The sequence below is a fragment of the Geotrypetes seraphini genome, chromosome 1, assembly GCF_902459505.1.
Source record: "Geotrypetes seraphini chromosome 1, aGeoSer1.1, whole genome shotgun sequence".
Taxonomy (NCBI): domain Eukaryota; kingdom Metazoa; phylum Chordata; class Amphibia; order Gymnophiona; family Dermophiidae; genus Geotrypetes; species Geotrypetes seraphini.
Genome location: NC_047084.1, coordinates 160044865 through 160069952, shown reverse-complemented (window position 1 = coordinate 160069952; position 25088 = coordinate 160044865). Strand labels below are relative to the sequence as shown.

The 25088-nt window shown below is 42.9% G+C and overlaps 1 protein-coding gene across 2 annotated transcripts in view; it reads right to left on the bottom strand.

Annotated features, from left to right (window-relative positions):
* Nucleotides 1–25088, bottom strand: part of FAM160A1 (family with sequence similarity 160 member A1) — a 241839-nt gene that overhangs the window by 96495 nt on the left and 120256 nt on the right. For both annotated transcript variants that reach the window (XM_033940663.1, XM_033940672.1), the window contains exon 2: nucleotides 24536–24763. In XM_033940663.1, coding sequence (XP_033796554.1) covers nucleotides 24536–24655 — 120 coding nt within the window. In that variant the 5' untranslated portion in view covers nucleotides 24656–24763. The remainder of the gene's footprint in view (nucleotides 1–24535; nucleotides 24764–25088) is intronic.

Below are 25088 nucleotides of genomic sequence, written 5' to 3'. Positions count from 1 at the left end.
TTTTTGCCAGATGAAATGCAGGGTATGAGACTGGTGGTGATAATAAGGAAGAGATGATGATATTATGGTGCCGATTGCCTATTTATTTTATTGTTTGTATTTTTTATTTTTTTTGTATTGTCTGTTCATTTTATGTAATTTTGTAACCCGCCCTGGGTAAGGGTGGGATATAAATAAACCAAACCAACAAGTACCTGGTAATATACCACTGGGTCCTCTGACAAAGCTGTACTGCAGCGCACGTTAAAACGCCAAGCTGCCTATTCTATTCCTATGAGTGGCTCAGAATTTAGTGCGCACTATTCAGCAGCGTAGTTTTGTGAGTGTGTGGCGCAGTGGTTGGATCTACAGCCTCAGCACCCTGGGGTTGTGGGTTCAAACCCCGCACTGCTCCTTGTGACCCTGGGCAAGTCACTTAATCCTCCATAGCCCCAGGTACGTTAGATAGTTTGTGAGCCCACCGGGACAGAGAGGGAAAAATGCTTGAGTACCTGAGTGTAAAAACCGCTTAGATAACCTTGATAGGCGGTATATAAAATCCTAATAAACTTGAAACTTGAAAGCCTGCCAAAGAGAATATAACTAATTTTATGCTGCTTATCCTACAAAAAAAAGCAGTGGATTTCCCGTCTATATTTTTTTGTTGTTGTTTTGTAATTCTTTATTGATTTTTAATTAAAAAAAAAAAAAGTGTCATACAAAAGAAAGAATAGTAGGTATTACACACATTACACTAATATCTGTACAGGTAACATAAATATCATTCAATAAATTAATTTCTTTTTTTTTTGTATATAATAATAGCACAGTATAACCTAATATACAATACAAATAAAAAATAAAGTTACCCAAATATCACTATCAATATTTACTCCCCTCCCTTCAAACCCCCACCCCCAATGGATGTGTGTAAAGATAAATAAACCAAAGGAAATATGATGAAAATACATTATTATATTTTAACAAATTTAGTCAATGGGCTCCAAATTTTATTAAATACCTCACTAAAACCCCTACACTCTGCGTTTAATTCGTTCATATCTATATATAGTGCATACATTCACCCACCAAAAGGTATAATTTATTCTATCATGGTTCTTCCAATTACTTGTAATCAATTGAATGGCTATACCTGTTAGAATCATAAATAGGTGATTCTTATATTTATTTTTCACATGTAAAATTGTTCCACAAATTATAGCCTCATACGATAATGGAACCTTTGAATCTAAAACTAGATTTATTTTATTAAGTCTATCTTAATAAGTTTATGGACTTTTCAGAAATTATCCAAACCTTTTTTTAAACCCTACTGACTGCTGTTACCACATTCTCTGGCAACAAGTTAGAGAGTTCAATTACACATTACGAGCCTGATTCTCTAAAACAGTGTTCTTCAACCTTTTGACACCTATGGACAAGCGTAAATAAAATAATTATTTTGTGGACCGGCACCGGCCCGCGGACCGATAGTTTAAGAACACTGGGATAAGTCATGGGCCAGACCCCGCCCATCTCTACCCAATCTCTGCCCCAGACCCCGCCCCCATAATAATATTAATTGTAACACCATTTTTCCCATTCACTTTTCATATATATATATATATATATATATATACACACACACACACACACACACAATAGAATCGTATTAACAACACATAATGGTTAACCACAAAATTAAACTACACAAAGAACACAGATGGTCCCATGCAAATACGGGACCAAATACTAATATATACAAACAAACCCTAAGATGCAAGACTCTGTATGCAGGCCACACTTGGAATACTGTGTCCAACATTGGTCTCCCAACCTAAATAAGGATATAAAACTGCTGGAGAGTGTGCAGAGACGAGCAACAAAGCTAATAAAAGGTATGGAGAACTTGGAATACGAGGAACCACTTAAGAGACTGGGATTGTTCTCCCTTGAGAAAAGGAGACTGCGAGGGGATATGATCGAGACTTTCAAAATACTGAAAGGAATCGACAAAATAGAGCAGGAAAAAACATTATTTACAATGTCCAATGTGACACGGACAAGAGGACATGGACTGAAGCTAAGGGGGGGGACAAGTCCAGGACAAATATCAGGAAGTTCTGCTTCACGCAACGAGTGGGGGACACCTGGAATGCTCTCCCAGAGGAGGTTATTGCGGAATCCACCGATCTAAGATTTAAAAGCAAAATAGATGCACATCTCCTTACGAGAGGCATAGAGGGATATGGGTGACTAAAATTACGCCAGGTATATACCTGGCTGGGCCTCCGCGTGTGCGGATCACCGGACTTGATGGACCGAAGGTCTAATCCAGAGATGGCAGCTCTTATGAGGAAAAGAAACAAATGCATTTCTTCCTGAACATACAGCAGATGTAAATCAATCACTAAATTAAAAAATAAAATAATTCCCTCTACCGTTGTTGTCTTCCTCCCTCCACGCTGTGTCTTGCCTTCTGGCCTGCCCCCCGGCAGCAAACAAAATGTTGGGCATCATTAAGAAAGGTATCACGACCAGGACGAAGGAAGTCATCCTGCCACTGTATCGTGCAATGGTGCGCCTGCATCTGGAGTACTGTGTCCAGTACTGGTCGCCGAACCTCAAGAAGGACATGGCAGTACTTGAGGGAGTCCAGAGAAGAGCAACAAAGCTAATAAAGGGTATGGAAAACCTCTCATATATTGACAAGCTGAAAGAGCTGGGGCTCTTCTCCCTGGAGAAGAGGAGACTTAGAGGAGACATGATAGAAACCTTCAAGATCATGAAGGGCATAGAAAAAGTAGACAGGGACAGATTTTTCAAATTATGGGGAACCACAAGTACAAGGGGGCACTCGGAGAAATTGAAAGGGACAGGTTTAGAACAAACGCTAGGAAGTTCTTTTTCACTCAGAGAGTGGTGGATACATAGAACGCGCTTCCGGAGGCTGTGATAGGCAGGAGCACGTTGCAGGGCTTCAAAGAAGGTTTGGATAGGTTCCTAGGAGACAAAGGGATTGAGGGGTACAGATAAGAGTAGAGGTAGGTACAGGGATAGGAGTGAGAGGCAAGTTATAGGAATAGCCAGGGACCACTGATCAGGCAATGGGCCTGATGGGCCGCCGCGGGAGCGGACCGCTGGGCGAGATGGACCTCTGACCTGCCTCAGCGGAGGCAACTTCTTATGTTCTTATGTTCTTATGTGTTATCTTTGGGCCGGCTCCCTCTTCCTCAGTACTGCAGCACACAAAGCCGTGGGAAGTGGCTCCTCGTGCGTCCCGCGCCTCATCTGGAAGCCTTCCCTCTGACGTTGCGACGTCAAACAGAAGGCTTCTGGTTCAGGCGCAGGACGCACATAGGGGCCTCTGTGCACTGCAGCACTGAGGAAGAGGGAGCCGGCCCGAAGACAACGCCGCATCAACTGCACCGTGGACCGGCAGTTAAAGAGCACTGTCTGGGGCCCAATGCAAATGCCGGCCCAGTGGACTGGCAGGAAATTTCTACAGTCCGGCGGTTGAAGATCACTGTTCTAAAACATGTGTCCTACTGCTGTTTGGCAGCCAATTAAAAAAAAAAAAAACCTCAGAGGCAGGACACTCACATTGTAGGCCTCTGGAGTGTGTCTACGTGGGCTTAAGCGTCACTTAAGCGTGGGCTTAAGCGTCACTATGCATCTACGTCGACCCGAGACAGATGCCTTACATGTAGGCTTGCAAAATGCTGGCCTACATTTCGGGTGTCTGACTGGTACTGTAAGCATTATTCACTTTTTGGATGCCAACACGTGATTGACATGCAATCAGCGACTGCTTCTTAGGCAGCCGCTGATGTCAGCATCCAAAAAAAGAATCAGGCTCTAAGTCAGGGGTGTCAAAGTCCCTCCTCGAGGGCCGCAATCCAGTCAGGTTTTCAGGATATCCCCAATGAATATGCATGAGATCTATTTGCATGCACTGCTTTCATTGTATGCTAATAGATCTCATGCATATTCATTGGGGAAATCCTGAAAACCCGACTGGATTGCGGCCCTCGAGGAGGGACTTTGACACCCCCTGCTCTAAGGGAAGAAATACTTTCTTTGATTTGTTTGAAATTTACTACTAGCTTCACTGTATGCCCCTTCATATTGTTGGAAACACTAAACAAGCAATTTACAGCTATTATTTCCACCCCACTCAGTATTTTATAGGCCTCTATCATTATCTAATCTAATCTAATCTAAACCTTAGGTTTGTATACCGCATCATCTCTACATTCGTAAAGCTCGACACGGTTAACACGAGTTAGGGTAGAAAGGAACTCCAGTGGAGGGAAGAGGCAAAATGAAGAGAAAATTTAGAGGACTAGAATAACCAGAGAGGGAGGAGGAGTTAGATTTTTGAGAATAACCAGGTTTTCAGATGTTTACCTCCCCTTAGCCACCTCTTCTCTAGCTGAAAAAATTGGGCCGCTTTATCCTTTCCTCACCGAGAAGTTTTTCCAGCCCCTTTATCATTTTTTGCCACCTTCTCTGTACCTTTTCTAATTCCACCCTTTGCCAGTAAATGTAAATAAGGCTAGAGTTTGGGTGAATACATTAAGGGCCTCGTCTATCAAAATGCGCTAGTAGTTTTTAGCAGAGAGAGCCACGATGATTGGCCCGAGCTGCTCCTGACGCTCATAGGAATTCTTGAAGCGTCGGGAGCAGCGCGGACCATTCAGCGCGGTTCACCGCATTACAATAGAGGAGGCCTTAATCCACATGGGTACTTGAATAATCTATGTTTATTAAAATACTTGATATTCCACTATAGCAGGGGTAGGCAATTCCGGACCTTGAGAGCCAGGGCCAGGTCAGGTTTTCAGGATCTCCACAATGAATATGCATGAGATAGATTTGCATCTCAAGGAGGCAGTGCATGCAAATCCATCTCATACATATTCAAGGTGGAGATCCTGAAAACCTGACCTGGCTCCGGCTCTCGAGGACCGGAATTGCCTACCCCTGACTGAGATCATCTCAAAAACTTTGCATTCCACAGCCTTCGCCTTTTTGGGAGCAACCTCTATTTCTGTGGAAACCTTGGGCGTTCTGTTATTTGGCAAAGTTCAACATAAAACTTACAATTTTGTTAACAATAACAATAGTAAATTCAATGAATGGAGGTAAACTCAAAATCAGCAAACTGAATCCTAATAATAGGACTACCATGAAATAGTATCAAAAATATACATACTTAATACAAGGTCAGCATAATGCTTATGAAACACCTTAGAACAGGGGTAGGGAACTCCGGTCCTCGAGAGCCGTATTCCAGTCGGGTTTTCAGGATTTCCCCAATGAATATGCATTGAAAGCCGTGCATGCAAATAGATCTCATGCATATTCATTGGGGAAAACCTGACTGGAATATGGCTCTTGAGGACTGGAATTCCCTACCCCTGCGTTAGAACATTCAAATAACCTATAAATGACGCAAATGCTTTTCTACAATGCAGCTTATCATATAGTTGAAGGGTCAAGTGCAGATATATAAATGGGGACAAAATAGAAAATTGAATAATAATTAAATTAAATAAAAATGGGTGGTACAGAGTCCATTGGGATGAACAGATGGGTGGCTAAACTCAAGGCAAGTTCTATGTACAGTTAAACAAGAGATAAGGAACTGATCTAAGTCACAATGTGTGTAGGATGTCACCCTATGCCAGGGGTAGGCAATTCCGGTCCTTGAAAGCCACAGGCAGGTAAGGTTTTCAGGATATCCACAATAAATATAAAGGTAAGAAAGGACGTATATCCCGGCCCTTGGAGGTCCTCTGGAGCTGTGGGGCCCAGGGCAGTTGCTAATTGCCCTATTTGCTCCCCCCCTCACCCCATGCCAGCCCTGTGTGATACATGCCTGCTGCCTGAAAAATAATGGTTACTGCGGATGGGCGGACTAGATGGGCCATTTGGCCTTTATCTGCCATCATGTTTCTGTTTCTATGTAAGAATATTTTAAACATTTCTGTCTCTTCAGAAAAACATGGCTCTTGTTATTTTTCACTCAGCATCTAGACTAGCTTGCCACACACCGGTTCCACATACCTTATTAAACTGTATATATAATTTGCTTTCAGTTTAGCTCCCTCATGTATTAATCCCTACAACTTTGTTCTAACCATCTTTCTATGTTTTGATATGTCTCAACTGTACTTGCCCCCTCAAGTGTCTATTAAGATCTTTCATTATATCATACTGAGATTATGAACACCACATCTATCTTATTTGAATGTTTTAATGAGTGCTATTAAGAGGTCTCACTTGTATTGCGTTGTATGAGTGTTCTTCCATGCTGCCTATTAAGGTATATTTTCTCAACATCATTTTGCCACGATTGTTCAGTCAACTGTATTAACTCAGTTGGACTATTGTAATTCAGTTTATTGTGGTATTAGTAAAGGTAATTTAAAATGTCTACAACTGCTACGGAATACTGCAGCTAGGCTGATTTTATTTTTTTTTTTTTTAACAAACTGCCTGAATCCCTACGATGGGTTCCATCTCTGGCAATGTTCAAGTCTAAGGGCTCCTTTTATCAAGGCGCGTTACGGGGGTTAGACATTTCAGCACGCGCTAACCCCCGCGGAAAGCCAAAAAACTAACGCAGCAAAGGCGGCGTTAGTAACTAGCACGGCAGGTGGTTTAACGCGCGGTATTCCGCGTGTTAAACCCCCCTACCGCGCCTTGATAAAAGGACCCCTAAGTTTCAAGTTTAATTAAATTTTAATATACCGACCATCGACGTGCACCTGGCCGGTTTACAAAGCTAAGAAATGTCAAAATAAAATTTTAGAAGGGGGGTGGGAGGAGAATGTGAACATTAAATAGACAGATTACGAATACAAACATGAGTTGGAGGGTAAAGAGGGAGGAAAGTTAATAATTACATCGTTAAAAACAAATTAATTAAGTGTAGGGGGGGCGGAATAGAACACCAGGAAAGGGGATCGCTTCTTAAAAGCGGTTCATTTAATAAACTGCTATGCTGTTGAAAAAGGAAATATTTAGACGCTTTCAACTCCTAACTCTTCTCACTTTGGGTTCTGCATCCTCAACCCTCTATGTCATGTCTGTCTATCCAAGTTAGATTGTAAGCTCTTCTGAGCAGGGGCTGTCTATTTAATGTCAAAATGTACAGTGTTGCGTATTCCCTTCAGCGCTATAGAAGTGTTTAAATAGTAATAGTAGTTGAACATGTCCCGCCCCTCTTGAGATCACTACATTAGATGACTGATGACAAATTAATGTTGAATGTTGCTAAGACTAGAATTATGTTGATGTCAAGGGAGCAGGTTAATGCTGTTCCTTTGACAATATGTTTAATAGTTGGGTGAATATTGTCGAATAGTCGGGTGAATATCCTATCTGGGTGTCTTGTTGGATTCTCAGCTCAGTTTTTGTTCCCATGTACAGAATGTAATCAGAAAGACTTGCTTTAAATTGTTTGTTGAGTAAGCTTTGGGGATATTTGTCCAGATGTGATTTAAAGAAAGTTGTCCAGACTGTAGTGCATGCAGGATTGGATTATTGTAATACTGTATTGGGGATACCATCAACATGTAGGCGCACCTTGCAGGTGGAGAAGAATTCCATCAAACATCTTTTGTGTGGAATTGGCAAGTTTAAATATGATACTAGACATTTTTTTATATCGATGTATTGGTTAACTGTAGAGTTCCGAGTGAAGTACAAATTACTATTGCTAATTTACCTAAGCCAAAGTATTTACAGGACTGCTTGACACTTTATGTACCTACCAGAGATTTGAGATCTTCTACACAGTCAGGCTTGGTTGTTCCGTCTCAGAAAAGTTTGCATTATGAGTCCATAAGGGACAATGTGTTCTTATGTGCAGGACCATCAGAGTGGAATAAGCTGCCAGTGTATTTAAGGCGTCTAACAAACTTGTCCGAATTTAAGCGAATGTTAAAAAAAATCTTTTCTGTAATACGAAATATGGGTTTTAGCATGACCGCAAATTCTGTTTTGTGAGTGTGTCTGTTTATATTATTAATGTTTTATTATGTATGCAGAAAGATCAGTTCAGCATGTGATCAACAGTCTGTGCTGTCCGTAATTAATCCAAGTATCTGTGTAAGGAGAAACAGTCCTGATACTCAAGAAATTTCTCCTAATTTTATCATATTTTGATCATTCGAATTACCTAATGTACTGGATAACTGGCATAAATCTCTCTTTAATATCTTAATAGCTCGTATACTCCAAATATTACACAACTGGAAATCGGCAGACCTGTTAAATATCACATTTTGGTGGAGAACTGTTCTTCTAATGCACTTGTACATAAGAACATAAGAACATAAGCAATGCCTCTGCTGGGTAAGACCTGAGGTCCATCATGCCCAGCAGTCCGCTCACGCGGCGGCCCAACAGGTCCAGGACGAATCCTAGGCTGCTATTTTTTCCAATAGACACAACATAGTCACTAAGATTTGGGCCTCGATTTTGCAAGATTGACATTCCAAAGCTTTTAATATCATATACAGTAAAACCTTGGTATAATTTGTTCCGAAAGCATGCTTGTAATCCAAAACACTCTTATATCAAAGCAAATTCCCTGTAAAAAATAATGGAAACTCAGACGATTCGTTACCCCACCCAAAAGCTTTAATACAAAATACTATACGTACTTGTATTGCAAGACCTCGCTCATTTAGAACAGTCACTACACTCCCACAGCGTCAGAAAGAGAAGAACCATCGGCTCAGTTGTGATGATGTGACACGTGTATACTGTATGTACTCATATTACAAGACTTCGCTCATTTAGAACAGTCACTACACTCTTGCAGCGTCAAAGAGAGAAGAACCATCAGCTCAGCTTTGATGCCTGTATACTGTATGTACTTGTATTGCAAGACATTGCTTGTATATCAAGTTAAAATTTAATAAAATGTTTTGCTTGTCTTGCAAAACACTTGCAAACCAAGTTACTTGCAATCCAAGGCTTTACTTACATTACATTACATTACATTAGTGATTTCTATTCCGCTTGTGCCTTGCGGTTCTAAGCGGATTACATTAGAAGATGGCTGGTCATTTCCAGGCGATGACAATACAATTATTTGTTATCTTTCTATATACTGATCACAAACTATCTCATTTTTCTCTATGCCACTATATAGGATTCCTACCTCCATTGGTCATAATAACTTACAAGGACCTTGTTTTGCAGATATACTTGGCCAGCTATTATTATTATTTTTTACCTCCCTTTTTTGTATCTCTCCACAGGTTTCATGTTTGTATTACTTGAGGATGGTTTATGATTGCCGCCTCCTGATGTTCCTGATTACCATGTTCTTTTTCTACTTTTTGTTAACATTTACAAAAAGTAAATAAAAGTTTTATGAACTGAAAAAAAAGTGCTTCTTGTGCTACACTTGTCTTGCAACAAGCACAGTGAGAAAGTTGGTTTTAAGAAAGGTTTGGACAATTTCCATGTTATTGAGAAAGACATGGGGGAAGTCACTGCTTGCCCTGGATCGATAGCAAGGAATTTTGCTACTCCTTGGGTTTTGGCCAGGTACTAGGGACCTGGATTGGCCACCGTGAGAACAGGCTATTGAGCTTGATGGACCATTAGTCTGACCAAGTAAGGCTATTCTTATGTTCTTACGTGAGCTAAGTATAGGACAATTAAGCCATTGTAACATCACTGATGAATTTGGCTCTGATGCACTGTGGACTGAGGCATTATGACATCACAATCTCAGCTCTGGAATGTTGCTCTCATTGGGGTTCCGGAATCTTGCTTTTCTTTGAGATGCTGGATTGGCCACCGTGAGAACGGGCTACTGGGCTTGATGGACCATTAGTCTGACCCAGTATGGCTATTCTTATGTTCTACACCCCCCCTTAAACCCCACCTCTTTCTTCTCTCCCCTGTCTAACTTCTCCCTAAATTTCAGTATAGTCCTCTCTTAGTCTGTACTCTGATAAATTGTATCTAAACTCAAATAACTTGTACTAAACTAATCTACTTATACTAAACTAAACGACTTATCTAAACTAAACTGCTTATACTTAAACTCTACTCTTAATTTGCTGTATACCCCCTGTATTTAACTACTGCACAGTCTTGTATGTCCAAACATTTAAACCTATTGTACATCTTATTTGTCTAATTACTTCCATTGTGTATGTTTACTTGTAGACCGTTCTGAGCTACTGGGAGGACGGGATAAAAATCTAAATAAATAAATAAATTATGTATGCATTTTTGTAATCCGCCTTGGACAAAGGCAGACTAGAAATAATAAATTGAAATTGTCTTCCTATTCAGTCAAGAGTCAAGTTCAAATGTTCCCGTTCATGGACAATTAGGTGACTCAGTTGTACCACTGTCTTTAGGTCTGCCACAACAAAGGCCGCAGATCTACTGCTTATAGGCCGTCTTTTCCACCATTTAAGGGTGTTCAGTCAAGGAGTCAAGTCCTCCGTTCTTGCTCTTTTCTATTTACCACTCTATGGAATGAATTACCCATCAGTCTGCGGTAATGCACTACCTTATCAAATCTTTCGAAAAAGATGAAACATTTCTCGTTTTCTGCTATTCCAGATTAGTTTGGTTATAGTACAAGTCATACAGATTTTTAAATTAATATACCGTGCAAAGTCTTGGGGCTCCTTTTACGAAGGTGCGTTAGTGTTTTTAGTGCACGCAACAATGTCGCGCGCTAACCCCCGTGCACATGGAAAATACTAACGACAGCTCTATGGAGGCGTTAGCATCTAGTGCACGCTAAGCGCACGCTAAAACTGCTAGCGCACCTCTGTTATGTGAATATTCTGTGCTGTTTTAATGTATAGATTTCTGTCACTGTTATCATGTTATTCCTATTATTTGGATTCAATCTGATTATCTCCAAGCTTACCTCATTGTATTTGTGCTTATATTTGATCATTTTATTATTAAGCTGTTAACAGACTTGTAACTTTTATGCCAAGCCACACAATACCTCGGTTAAATCTCTTCATAAAGGCCATTAATAAATTCCAATAATATAATAAAGACCAGAGGATTTTCTTCATACGTGACAAGAGGAATGCTTGCAAAATGAAGCCCCCCCCCAGGTGTTCTGGAACATGTTTAAGCGAATTTGTTCTTACTTGTTTTGTGCACGCTGAGAAGTGAAAGCTTTTGAAATAAAAGTAATATCAAACACCAGCACTCAGGGCTCCAAGTCTTTCAGCCTGATTCCTTCAATGCCTAGGAGTGATCCAGCTAGACTTCATTAATTTGAAGTGCTTGAAGACAGCGCTGTTAGATTTATTCCTATTGCAATAATGCTCCTAGAAGTGAATGCATTGTCTAGTTAAAGAATGCCATGTTTTAAGTGACCAAAAAGTAGAACAGAGAAAATGCCAGAAACCTGAACTTAGAGGACGACTGAATCCAGAGTTTTTGGATTCAGCCAAAGCCTAATCTGTGGCTGAAAATCAATGCTCGAATTCAGCTGAAACCAAAGCTCACCCCCCAAAAACACACACACACACATAGAAATCCCGCCCCCCAACCTGGAAGAATGCGTGTCCACCTGGGCGGGCCACCCACCCCCAAGTGGGACTGCAAAAGACAAACTTTAAGTTGAAAATGCTGTTAAAAAATTTAAAAGACAGTTTAGACAAAAAATGTAGGCGCCTACCAGCGCCTTAAAAAATGGAGCCTGCATCGCGACTGTGGAGGCGCTTTACAATGTCTGAGCCCACTATAGGTATGGTTAATGCTGGAAGTAGCGTTAGAAAAGTGCATCTGTAGGCAAGATTCATGTGAAAGTAGGCACCGGAAATGTAGGCCTTGAAAACTTTGAGCTACATTTCTGGCGCCTACCTTTCCTGAAGCTGTGATTCTATAAACCAGGGGTGCCCACACTTTATGGGCTTGCGAGCTACTTTTATAATGACTAAGTCAAAATGATCTACCAACAATAAAATTAAAAAAAAACCACAAAGCACACTGAAAGGCAGAGAAAATGTTAATTATTCATATTCCGGGTTTTTTCAAAGAGGTCACGGCAGATGACTCTATGCAATGTCACCTCAGTAACAAAATACAAAAATAGACAAATACACCCCCTCCCTTTTTACTAAACCACAATAGTAGGTTTTAGCACAGGGAGTTACGCTGAATGCCTCGTGCTGCTCTCAATGCTCATAGGCTCCTTGCGCTAAAAAAACGCTATTGCGGTTTAGTAAAAGGGAGCCATAGTGCAAAATATAGACAGCAGATATAAATTCTCAAAACCGACACATTTTGATCACTAAATTGAAAATAAAATCATTTTTCCTACCTTTGCTGTTTGGTGATTTCATGAGTCTCTGGTTGCACTTTCTTCTTCTGACTGTGCATCCAATCTTTCTTCCTTTCTTTCAGCCTCCTGTATGTTTCCTCTCCTCCAGACCTCATTCTCTCCCCCAACTTTTTCTTTCTGTCTCCCTGTTCCCCCTTCTTTCTGTCTCCCTGTCTGCCCCCTTTCTTTCTTTCTCCGTGCCCTCCCCCAAGCCACTCGGTTTGCTGCCACCGCCATCGGGGAACAGCCCCCAAGCCACCGCTGTCCCAAGCTTTCCCTGCAGAAGCGTTGCGCTGACCAGCATTCCGCTCCCTGATGTCAATTCTGACATAGGAGAGGAAGTTCCGGGCCAACAAGGCATTTTTCCTCATTCCATCCAGCCTGAGCCCCATCTCTCCTTGATCCAGCATTTCCCTTCTGTGTCTGTCAGAATTACCATTCCACCTATTTTCCAGCATCACCCTTCTTTGTATCCATCTCACCTATATCCCTATCGCACCACTTTTTCAGAATCTTCATTTGTCTCTGTCCTTGTCTTTACCCCATGTTCACCATTTGCCCTTTCAATGTCTTTATCTCCCCCCCCCACACACTTTTTCAGCATTACTTCTATGTCTCTATTTCACCTCCTCTTCATGTCCCCTCTGTATCTCTATCCTTATTCAGTAGGTCCTGCTTACTCTTTCTCTTCTTTGTGTCACTATCTCCATTTTCAGCTTTCCCTTTGTTAATGCACCCTGTAGCCAGAATCTTTCCACCCTCCCTCCACTCCGGCCCAGCATGAAATATTTCTTTTTGTTTCCCTCCCCTCTCTCTTTCTCTCTCTCTTTTGCTTCCTCACCCACGAGTCCTGCATCTGGCCCTCTTCCTTCTACCTGCACCTGGCAAAAAAACCCTGCTCCGCGGCTCTCTTAAGCAACTCGTCATCAGCGGTGATCAAGACAAGCTGCCGACATCGAGACCTTCCCTCTATGAGTCCCGCCTTTGTAGAAAAAGGAAGTTGAAACAAGCGGGACTCGCAGAGGGTAGGCCCCGACGTCTGAAGCTTGTGTCGATCGCTGCTGCTGAGTTGCCGAAGAGAGCCGCGGAGCAGGGGGGTCTGGCCGGAAGCAGGTAGAAGGGAGAGGGCTGCTGGAAGAGGTAGAAGTTCCGGAGTATGACACCGACCCGGGCCAGGATGATTTCTTTTTCAGGCTGTTGCTGCCGCCGCCGCCACGCCCCCCCCCCCCCCCCCCCCCGAAATGACAAAAACAGCCTAATGCCCGGTGTCGGCGTCTTTGACGTCGGGAAGAGGAAGGCTGATAGGCCCGGTAGATCGGGACGGCAACACGAGTCTATCACAGAGCCCGGGATGGGCTCTGTGATCGACTCACGTTGCCTTCCTGAGCTACCGGTCGATCGCGATCGACGCATTGGGCACCCCTGCTATAAACGGCTTTGTCATAAGGCGTGTGGGGGCAGACTTAAAGATCTCAATATGTATACTTTGGAGGAAAGGCGGGAGAGAAGAGATATGATAGGTATTTAAATGTCTATGTGGTATAAAGAGGTATGAGGCGAGTTTCTTTCAGTTGAAAGGAAACTCCAGAGTGAGAGGACATGGGTTGAAGTAAAGAGGTGATAGTCTCAGGAGTAATCTAAGGAAATACTTTTTTAAAGAAAGGGCGGGTGATTCATGGCATAGCCTCCTGGTAGAGTAGTCTCAGGAGTAATCTAAGGAAATACTTTTTTACAGAAAGGACGGGAGATTCGTGGCATAGCCTCCCGGTAGAGTAATCTCAGGAGTAATCTAAGGAAATACTTTTTTACAGAAAGGGTGGGAGATTCGTGGAATAGCCTCCCGGTAGAGTAGTCTCAGGAGTAATCTAAGGAAATACTTTTTTACAGAAAGGGCGGGAGATTCGTGGAATAGCCTCCCGGTAGAGTAGTCTCAGGAGTAATCTAAGGAAATATTTTTTTACAGAAAGGGTGGGAGATTCGTGGAATAGCCTCCCGGTAGAGTAGTCTCAGGAGTAATCTAAGGAAATACTTTTTTACAGAAAGGGCGGGAGATTCGTGGAATAGCCTCCCGGTAGAGTAGTCTCAGGAGTAATCTAAGGAAATACTTTTTTACAGAAAGGGCGGGAGATTCGTGGAATAGCCTCCCGGTAGAGTAGTCTCAGGAGTAATCTAAGGAAATATTTTTTTACAGAAAGGGTGGGAGATTCGTGGAATAGCCTCCCGGTAGAGTAGTCTCAGGAGTAATCTAAGGAAATACTTTTTTACAGAAAGGGTGGGAGATTCGTGGAATAGTCTCCCGGTAGAGGTGGTGGAGAGAAAGACTGTGTTTAAATTTAAGAAATCATGGGTTTTTAGTACAGATTTGAATACCGCCAGAGACAAAGCCTGGCATTCAGGCATATGGCACAGCAAAGTAGAAGGTATGGAGTCGGGAGTTGGCAGTAGAAGAAAAGGGTACAGATAAGAGAGACTTACCCAATGAATGGAGTTCCCGGGTGAAGTATTGGGAGAGATCAGAGAGAGGGAAAAGAGTAAAATAATGGACTGGGGGGTGTAGAGGTGAGGGGGCAGGGGCAGCCCAGGAGCCTTAGGGCCCAACAGCTTCACTGCTCAGGGACACAGAACCTTCTCAGTCCGCCACTGCCACAGGAGATTGTGACACACATTTTGTGATTGAAATCGGCATGAGTATTTTACAAAAGGTTTGCCGATTGAGGAGCATTTCTAAGGTACTTCTAAGGCCCATGAGATACATGTAAATTTTGTAACACGCCAAGAAGCAACAGCAAAGTTACAAAAAATAAGGTAAAATTAGAAAGCATTACACTGAGTACCCAAATGTAACCTGCTTAGGCTATAAGCGGTGTATAAATACTAAAATAAATAAATGAATTAAATTTAAGTTCTTACACATGTACAAATTTAAGTTCTTACATATGTACAAGTATTTAATGGAATAATATCTAAGTCCGAGTAATAATTTAGCTCTGTTTCAGCATCAGATAGTGAGCTTTCTTGTTAATTATTAGATGGTTCAATCACTCCTATTTCCTAATCATGGATCCTAATAAATTGAGGACTAGTGTGTGATTAAGTAGAGAAATAATTTCCTATTATAATTTGAATTATTTTTTGGATGGTAATTTCAATACTATGTTATCTTAATTACACTTTCTGTACAAGATGATATGCTTGTTAATTAATGTGAAAACTTATAAATAAAAAAAATAAAAAAATAAAAAAACACACACACACACTACTGTAAGTCATGTTTGCAGAAAAGTTCATTATACCTTATTCTACTTGTTCTGCCAATTCCAGGCTTCATTCCTTTCATCTAGCTCAGGGGTGTCAAACTCAATCACATTAAGGGACCGAAATCCAAAACACAGGCTAAGTCGCGGGCCAGACCCCGCCCAATCTCCACCCCAGACCCCACCCCCATAATAATACTAATTATAACACCATTTTTTCCATTCATTTTTCATATATACACACACAATATAATCTTATTAACACATAATGGTAATGGTTAACCACAAAATTAAACTACACCAAACACACTGTATGCTTCTCAGCATTCATTCCTACCAGAACACAGATAACTCCTATACAAATATGGGACCAAAAACTAAAAGCACTAAAACAGTATATTTAAAAAAACACCCTAAGATTCAAGATTCTGCATGCAGTACAACCCCCAGAGAAAAAGAAACAAATGTATTTGCTCAAAACTGACAATTCAAACTTGAAAATAAAACCATTCCCCCTACCTTTGTTGTCTCCCTCCCTCCATGCTGTGCCTCCCTCTGGCGGGTGTCTAACCTTCTGGCTGGCTCCAACCTGGCCATTTTAAATGCGACCCGTGGTCCGATGCCCCCTGGTGTCATCTTGTGGCTGGCTCCCTCCTCCTCAAAGCCGTAGTGTGCATGGAGCCACATGCAGCGGCTCCTTGTGCGTCCTGCACCTGAACCGGAAGCCTTCTCTCCGATGTCACAACTTCAGAGGGAATGCTTCTGGATGAGGAGTGGGACGCGTGAGGAGCCGCTGCACGCGGCTCCGTGCACATTACGGCTGTGAGGAGGAGGGAGCCGGCCACAAGGTAAAACTGAGGGCATCAGACCACGGGCTGCATAAAACGACCAGGCAGGCTGGATTTGGCCCGCAGGCCTTGAGTTTGACACCTGTGATCTAGCTGCTCAGTATGCCTGGAATAAACTACTTGAGTTCATCCATCACACCCCTTCCTTACCTTGTTTAATAGCAGACTGAAAACCCACCTTGATTTAGCCTTCAATCCATAATCCTACCCAGCCCTCTGCTCACCAACCTAGCCAGCAGATCAACCATTGCCTTTGACAATTGACATTTCCATTGACATATGAGGTAGTCATATGTGGAACATTACTGCATATTAAGCCCCCCCATGGACCGCTATGAATGCAGGCTTTTCCTAATTATGACAGGGATAGCCATGCAAATGGTAACTCGCAATTGGAAAAATTGTGATCGCCTTAATTTTCCTTTTGGTGGGCAAGTTTATGTTTATGCTACAGATATGAGAAGATGAATGCTGATATGTTGGGGCATAGCAATTTATTCAAACTGGTTTGGGGTCCATTGACATCCTTTAACTTCATTATAGGTATATTTTGTTTTTAATATTTGTTTATTTCCATTCAGGTCAGGGTGGGGGGGCTATCTTGTTGGTTTATTTTTTTTTTTTTAATTCTTTATTGATTTTTAATCTAAAACAGTGTCATACAAATGAACAAACAGTAGGTATTACATACATTACACTAATATCTGTACAGGTAACATATTTATCATTCAAGATTTTCAGTTATCCTACATATAATATAATAATAACATAATATAGCATAATATATAGCATAAATAAAGAACAAAGTTACCCAAATGTCCCCATCAACATTTATTCCCCTTCCTGCAAACCCCCACCTCCCATGGATATGTAAAGGTAAATGAACAAAAGGAAAGATAAGATAAATATACATTATTATAATTTTACAAATTTGGTCAATGGTTTATTCTTTGATTAAATGTATTGGATGGGAGGGGGGATATTTTTCTTCTGCTTTGTTATTGATTGAATATAAGTGCTTGATTTGATTATTAATGTCTGTATAATTTCTGGCACTTTGTATTATTTTTGAAAAATTAATAAAGATTATAAAAAAACACCATTGCCCTGTTTGTGTCTTGTCTGTTTAGATTGCAAGCTCTTGCAAGCAAGGACTGTCTCCTTTGTGGCTCTGTACAACACTGCGTACGTCTGGCAGTGCTCTAGAAGTAATTAGTAGTAATAGTAATAAACTGTTATCCTATTCTTCCCTGAGACCCTCTGACCTCTTACTTCCTGAATTTGAGCCAATCCAAAGCAGCCAGGTATGAAGAAAAGTCAAAATAGGGAAATACCTTTGTAGCCTTCTTTTTAAAGAGGTGTATACTGAACAGTACTTTACAACCATCGAAAGACAACTCAGCAAAGCTGAAAGTTTAGAAGGCCTTTTCTTCTACTGCTTGCCTTTTCTGGGGCATGATGGGAAATCAAGAAGGGCTACTTTCCAGAAACTCCCTGGGCTTGGATGCAAATCTGAATTTTACAAAGAATATGTTGGTACCACTGCCTCTGTCTTCACTGCAAAATGTTTACAGAAGGATCAAAGAGGGCTAGGAATTCCCTTTCTCCCATACTAGCACGTTTGAATACCAAGGAAGTACTGCAAAGGAAAACAAACTTGGGGAGAGGGCATCTCATGCTAAGGTTTCACTTCACTTGCAGTGCCTCTGTCCGACTTAAACTGGATTTAAATCAGAGCGTTGCTTATCCAGTACAGACAGTGACGGTTAAAAAAAATATATATTACAGCGTTCTGCCGAGTTTAACTTGGCAAAAAATTTTGAAAGTGGGCCAAAGAAAGCATCTGGCTTAAGAAACAAATATTTTTCTTTCTTACTCGATTACTAAGTTGGAAAGCTAACAAAGAAATGGCAACGAGACATTAACAGTGGCTCAGCACTGGAAGAATGGTGGAGTAAAAGGTGTACATTACACTGGCTTTTGGAACATGACGTCACTGGTGATCACTGAGAAAGCTTCTCTTTGGATAACTCATGGAGACAGGTATAACTAGAGTCTCTCACCTCTACACAGAGTCATCTTTAGGCTGCAGTGGGGGCTAGTGTAGTTGGTCAAGGATATGCCCAGTACTTGTACGCACAGGTTATAGAAATACTAGCAGTTTATCCTGCATCTCGCTCCCTCTCCTTTTGCCCCTTGATCTGACATTTGCTACCACCCTCCTCCGCGGTCTAGCAACTGCCCTCTCAGTATACCTCAGTTCCTAGGCAGTGTACCTCAGTTCCTCTAGGCCAGGGGTAGGCAATTCCGGTCCTCGAGAGCCGGAGCCAGGTCAGGTTTTCAGGATATCCACAATGAATATGTATGAGATGGATTTGCATGCACTGCCTCCTTGAGATGCAAATCTATCTCATGCATATTTATTGTGGATATCCTGAAAACCTGACCTGGCTCCGGCTCTCGAGGACTGGAATAGCCTACCCCTGCTCTAGGCATTTGATACTTGTGCTGACCCCGCAGGCCCCGCTAGAGAAAAAACAGGACATGACATCAGTGAGGCAGGGTGTGGCAGAGGGAGGTCTGCGGGGTCAGCACAGGAAGCGAATGTGTGTTGCAGCTTCTGCCTGGAAAGGTGATAAGGTTGGGGAAGGGGGAGGTTTAGAAAGAGGAAGGAGTTGCCGGGCTGTGGGCCGGTGAGTAGGAGCAGATGCCAGATCCAGGTGTGGGAGAGAGGGGAGAAAGGCAGCCACTGCTGATTTACATCAGCCATTGAGTTAGCACGAACACTCATGCCTACAACTAGACTCACAACTATGAATGTTTGCTAATATTCTATACAGCAATTTGCACTTAGCACATCGTTGCAGTGCCTAATTTTAGATGGTCTATAGAGAATTACCCTTTACGTACTCAGTCTCAGAAGTGGATGCCTCGGTCTTCCTTCAGGGTGGGATCTCTGTAAGGAGTGCGAGACCTCCAGGTTACACAGAAACAGAGAAAATGAAGGCAGATAAGGACCACATGGCCTAACCAGCCTGCCCATCCATACCATCTACTATCCCTTCGTCTCGCTTAGAGATCCTCTGTGCTGGTCCCACACTTTCTTGAAGTCAGATACAGTCCTCATCTTCTTTAACCCCCCCTGCCCCCACCAAAGTCCATTCCATGCATCTACCGCCCTTTCCAAAATGATTACTCCCAAATCCATCCCCTTTCACCTCATTCCAAAGCTTCTTTTCAATTGAAAGAGACTTGCATCCTCTACCTTCATGCCACAGAGGCATTTAAATGTCTCTATCAGCTAGAGGCGTAGTAAGGGGGGGCAGTCTGCTCTAGGCACTGTCTTGGTGAGGTCGTAGGCACCCATCCTCCTTTTCTGCGCTCCGCTCCTTCACCGCCCCACGCTGCCGCACGAGCGTACCTCTTCCCTTCCCCCGTATCTCTGTAATGTTTCTAGTGTGAGTAACAATCCCAGTAGGGCCCCAGAGGGAGCTGCTGTAACACCAGCATCAACTCTTCCTCTGATGTCACTTCCTGGGTGTGGATCCAGGAAGTGACATCAGAGGAAGAGCTGACGCTGGCACAACAGCAGCTTGGGGGTTGCTGCTCGCGCTTGGAATGTTACAGAGGTATGGGGAAAGGGAAGCGGCACGCACAACAAGAGGGAGCACGTGGAGGTGGTGGGGGCAGAGAAAAGGGGAGGGGCACCACTCACCCTCGCTACACCACTGCTATCGGCTACTGCATTTCAAGTAGCACACATACCCCTACTACTGAGCAACTGTTGCTTCTCCACTTCCTATGTTTCAAGTACTTCTTCCCAGTTCCTGCAGCCACTGGGTTCCTGCTGTTCCATATTATCTCCCATACAATACAAAGGAAAAAACACAACCCCTTTGAGAAAAAAGAAGGAAGTGGGGAAGGGACACAGGTCAAACCATTGTGTGGACAAATGTTTATTTTAAATTTTGGTTAAAACAAATATACACATGAATAAAACAAAGTGTGGCATGCAGGTAAAAGTCTCTTGTAATAAAACATGTGCTGGACCCCAACACGGTCCGTGTTTCGGCCACAGAGGCCTTCCTCAGGGGTTCTAAAAAGTAGCCCAGTAGATGACGCCAATTGTCATAAAATCAAACAAACCTGAAATTACTTGCAGAGAGTCTTGCAAAGTTCCTGCCGCCTGACACAATATGGATAAACAAAACGCGTTTGAGCCCACATTCACTTTCACTTTTGAAACATGGCTCCACCGAGCAGCGATTGCATTTTTTATCGCAGCATCTTTCTATGATTGCATTTTGTTTATCCATATTGTGTCAGGCGGCAGGAACCTTGCGACAGACTCTCTGCAAGTAATTTCAGTTGTGCTTGATTTTATGACAATTGGCGCCATCCATGTGTTCCCATATTATCTCCCGACATGGAAAATAGAAAGAGATTACCCTTCCTGAATTCTCCACTACAATATGCCAACCTTTTCATGGTAGAATTGGAAGAGACATTTTTAAATACATATCATACTATACCCTTTAAATACTACTGGTATAGCGATGTCATTTTTATGAGCTGGCCCGAGGGAGAAGAGACTCTCAATACAATTTTAGAATTCTTTTAAGGAGTGGAGGACTAGTCTAGTGGTTACCACAGTGGGATGAAATTCATGAGAACCAGGCAATTCCCACCACAGTTCTTTTTGAGTCTGGGCAAGTCACTTACCCCTCCATTGCCCTGGGCACAAAATAAATATTCTAGACTTAGGCCCCGATTCTGTATAGGACGCCCAGGAGAGGTGTCCTATACAGAATCGGTCCTACACTAAACCCCGATTCTGTAACCGGCGTCCATGGTACAGACGCCGGTTAGAGAATCGGGTTAAATTAGATGCAGCCGCTATACTTATGGCAGCAAGGGATCTCCCTGCTGCAATATGTATAGTGGCCGCGGTTGCAGCCGCCTGTCCCATCGCCGACAGGAGGATGCCCAATCCTCCTGCCAGAACCCCCCTGGAACCCCCCTCCCCCCAAACTGGTAATCGCCGGCAGGAGGATGCCCAATCCTCCTGCCGGAAAGCCCGACGACCCCCTCCTCCAAAACTAACCTCCCTCCCCCAACTAACCGTTACATGTTGGTCGGCTGGACGGGTCTTGCTGCCGTCCAGCCGACGGGCCCGCCTCGTGGAAATGAGATGGGCCCGCCCCTTCCCGGCCCATCCCCGCTAAATCTAAGACCTGATTGGCCCAGGCTCTAGAAGCCTGGACCAATCAGGCCTTAGGCATAGCGGGTCCGCCCATCCCCACTAATCCTAAGGCCTGATTGGCCCTGGTGCCTAGCCTGGGCCAATCAGGCCTTAGATTTAGCAGGGATGGGCCAGGAATGGGAGGGCCCATCTCATTTCCACGAGGCGGGCCCGTCGGCTGGATGGCAGCAAGACCCATCCAGCCGATCAACATGTAAAGGTTAGTTGGGGGAGGGAGGTTAGTTTTGGGGGGGGGGTCGTCGGGCTTTCCAGCAGGAGGATTGGGCATCCTCCTGCCCGCGATTACCAGTTTGGGGGGAGAGGGGTTCCAGGGGGGTTCCGGCAGGAGGACTGGGCATCCTCCTGTCGGCGATGGGACAGGCGGCCGTGACCGCTATACTTATTGCAGCAGGGAGATCCCTTGCTGCCATAAGTATAGCGGCCGCGTCTACTTACAATGTAGACCAGCATTTTGCTGGCCTACATTTTAAGCGTCTCTTCCTCTACTAGGGAGACGCGTAGGGCTGCCTAGGTTCGCCTAAGGCCCTTAGGCGAGCTTAGGCGTCTTGCGGGTCTCCCTAGGCTCCCGGAGGCGCCTTCAATATAGGCGGCCTGCCTGGGGAGCATTTTTTTTAAAAAACGTGCATCCCGATTGGCTGATTAGACAGCTGTAGGACGCCTACAGCTGCCTAAAATCGGGATGCACTTTGGAGAATCAGGCCCTTAGTGCTTACAAAACAGGGAAAACGTTTCTGATGTTATAGTGAGTGGTCATTTACCAACCAGTGATCACTGCATGGTGTGGTTTAATATTAAGACAGTGATGGGCTGGGTCAGGAACTGGTTGAGTGGAAGGTGACAGAGGGTAGTAGTCAATGGAGATCGCTCTGAAGAGGTGGTGTGCCTCAAAGTTCTGTTCTTGGGCCTGTTCTTTTTATTCTTTTTACCAGCAATATCGCTGAAAGACTGTCAGGTAAGATTCTCCTCTTTGTGGATAATACCAAAATCTACAATAGAGTACACACCCCGGATGGTGTGAATAACATGAAGAACGACCTAGCAAAGCTTGAAGAATGGTCTGAAATTTGGCAGCTAAAATGTAACGCTAAGAAACACAAGGTCATGAATTTGGGCTGTAAAAACCCAAAGGAAGGGTACAGTTTAGGGGGTGAAGAATTTATGTGCACAACAGAAGAGCGGGACTCGGGTGTGACTGTATGTGATGATCTTAAGATGGCCAAACAGGTTGAATAGGTGATGGTGAAAGCTAGATGGATGCTAGGGTGCATAGGGAGAGGTATGGCCAGTAGGAAAAAGGAGGTATTGATGCCCCTACGACTCTGGTGAGACCTCATTTAGAATATTGTGTACAATTCTGGAGACCGCACCTTCAAAAAAATATAAAAAGGATGGAGTCGGTCCAGAGGAAGGCTGCTAAAATGTGCGTGGTCTTCATCATAAGGCGTATGGGGACAGACTTAAAGATCTCAATATGTATACTTTGGAGGAAATGCGGGAGAAGGGAGATATGATGGAGAAGTTTAAATACCTATGTGACATAAATGCGCATGAATCGAGTCTCTTTCAAGGAAGCTCTGAAATGAGAGGGCATAGGATGAAGTTAAGGGGTGATAGGCTCAGGAGTCTCAGAGCAAGCTACCAGCCGCCATCTTGGTTAAGTTCCGCTTCAAATATAACTGTTTTTAAAAAAAAAAAAAATTTTTTTTCTTTTTACCAAACTTTTCAAACCACCCTGGTAAGTATCATTGTAGACAATAGGCTGATATCTTCCATCCAATGTGCAGTGATGGCCAAAAAAAACCAAACAAACAGGATGCTAGGAATTATTAGGAAAGGGATGGTAAATAAGACCAAGAATATTATAATGGCTCTGTATCACTCCATGGTGCAACCTCACCTTGAGTATTGCATTCAATTCTGGCCACCATATCTCAAAAAAACGATATAGTGGAATTAGAAAAAGTTCAAAGAACAGTGACCAAAATGATAAAAAGGGATGGAGCTCCTCCCAAATGAGGAAAGGCTAAAGAGGTTAAGGCTCTTCAGCTTGGAAAAGAAATGGCATTGGGGAGATCTACAAAATCCTGGAGTGGTGTAGAAAAAGTGAATCGATTTTTTTATTCTTACAAAGGCTAAGGGACTCTCAATGAAGTTGTATGGAAATATCTTTAAAACAACTAGTAGGAACGATTTTTCCACTCAAAGGATAGTTGAGCTCTGGAACTCATTGCTTGAGGATGGGGTTAACAGTGGTTAGCACAGCTGGGTTTAAAAAAAAAAGGTTTGGGGGAAAAGTTCCTGGAGGAAATGGCCATAGTCTGCTATTGAGACAGACATGGGGGAAGTCACTGCTTGTCCTAGGATGTTGCTGCTGTTTGGGTTTATGTCAGTTACCTGTGACCTGGATTGATAACTGTGGAAATAGCATACGGGATTAGATGCACCGTTGGTCTAACCCAGTATGGGCTATTCTTATGTTCTAAGGAGCAGTACGAGCATTCAATGTATTCTTGGGTGATGCTACCAGCAAGTGACTTGGAAACTCTACAATTCAGCTGCTAGGCACATGCAGCTTGTGCTCTGCAGACATTCCCTAGAAACAGCCTCATTGTTCTTGATGGCGGGTGACAGCAATTGTAGGTAGTCTGCTTTTCCACAACACTAGCACCTGGCCAGATGTTAGGGCTATCCTTTTTTTTTTTTTTTGCAAGACGAAACAGCTCATTTAATACATTTTGTTTAAACTCAACTAAAGGACAAAGCCATTTGGTGAAATCAAAACCTTTTGTGGTCATTTAGATTACAGCAACAAAGCTGATCAACTATATTAATGAAAGGTTAGATCCATTACCTGAGCCCAGTGGTTTTTGAACACGATTGTGCATGTCTCTGGATCAACTCCCTGGAGGCTCATAGTTTGCTGGGTCCTGCCAACCAGTGATGTCATAATTCTCTCAGGGGTCTGTCCCATTAAGTCATGTTCAGTTTACTTTATATACTGAATATCCAGTCATCTGGATTCATGGTTCACTCTAAAAGACACTGGAAGGTCTCTTCACGTTCTGCCACTTGTAGAATCCTGTAAAATTGATTTTAGAAAAAAAGATTTAAAGCTTGAAAAAAAAAAAAATAAAAATCATCCAGTGAATAAGCAGCATAATAAATTTTCTTTTAGCATTTGCTTTAGAATTAGCTCTAGTGGAAAATACATAAAAAGTAAAGGTCAACCAAAAAAGGATCAGTGGGTTAACAACAAATTTTGATGAATATTAAAAGCCCATTTTATCACGCTGCGCTAGAGGTTTTCAGCACAAGCCGGCGTGGTAAATGCTCCAATGCTCATAGAATTCTTATGAGCATCGGAGCACTTACCTCGCCCGCCCGCGCTAGAAACGCCTAGCAGC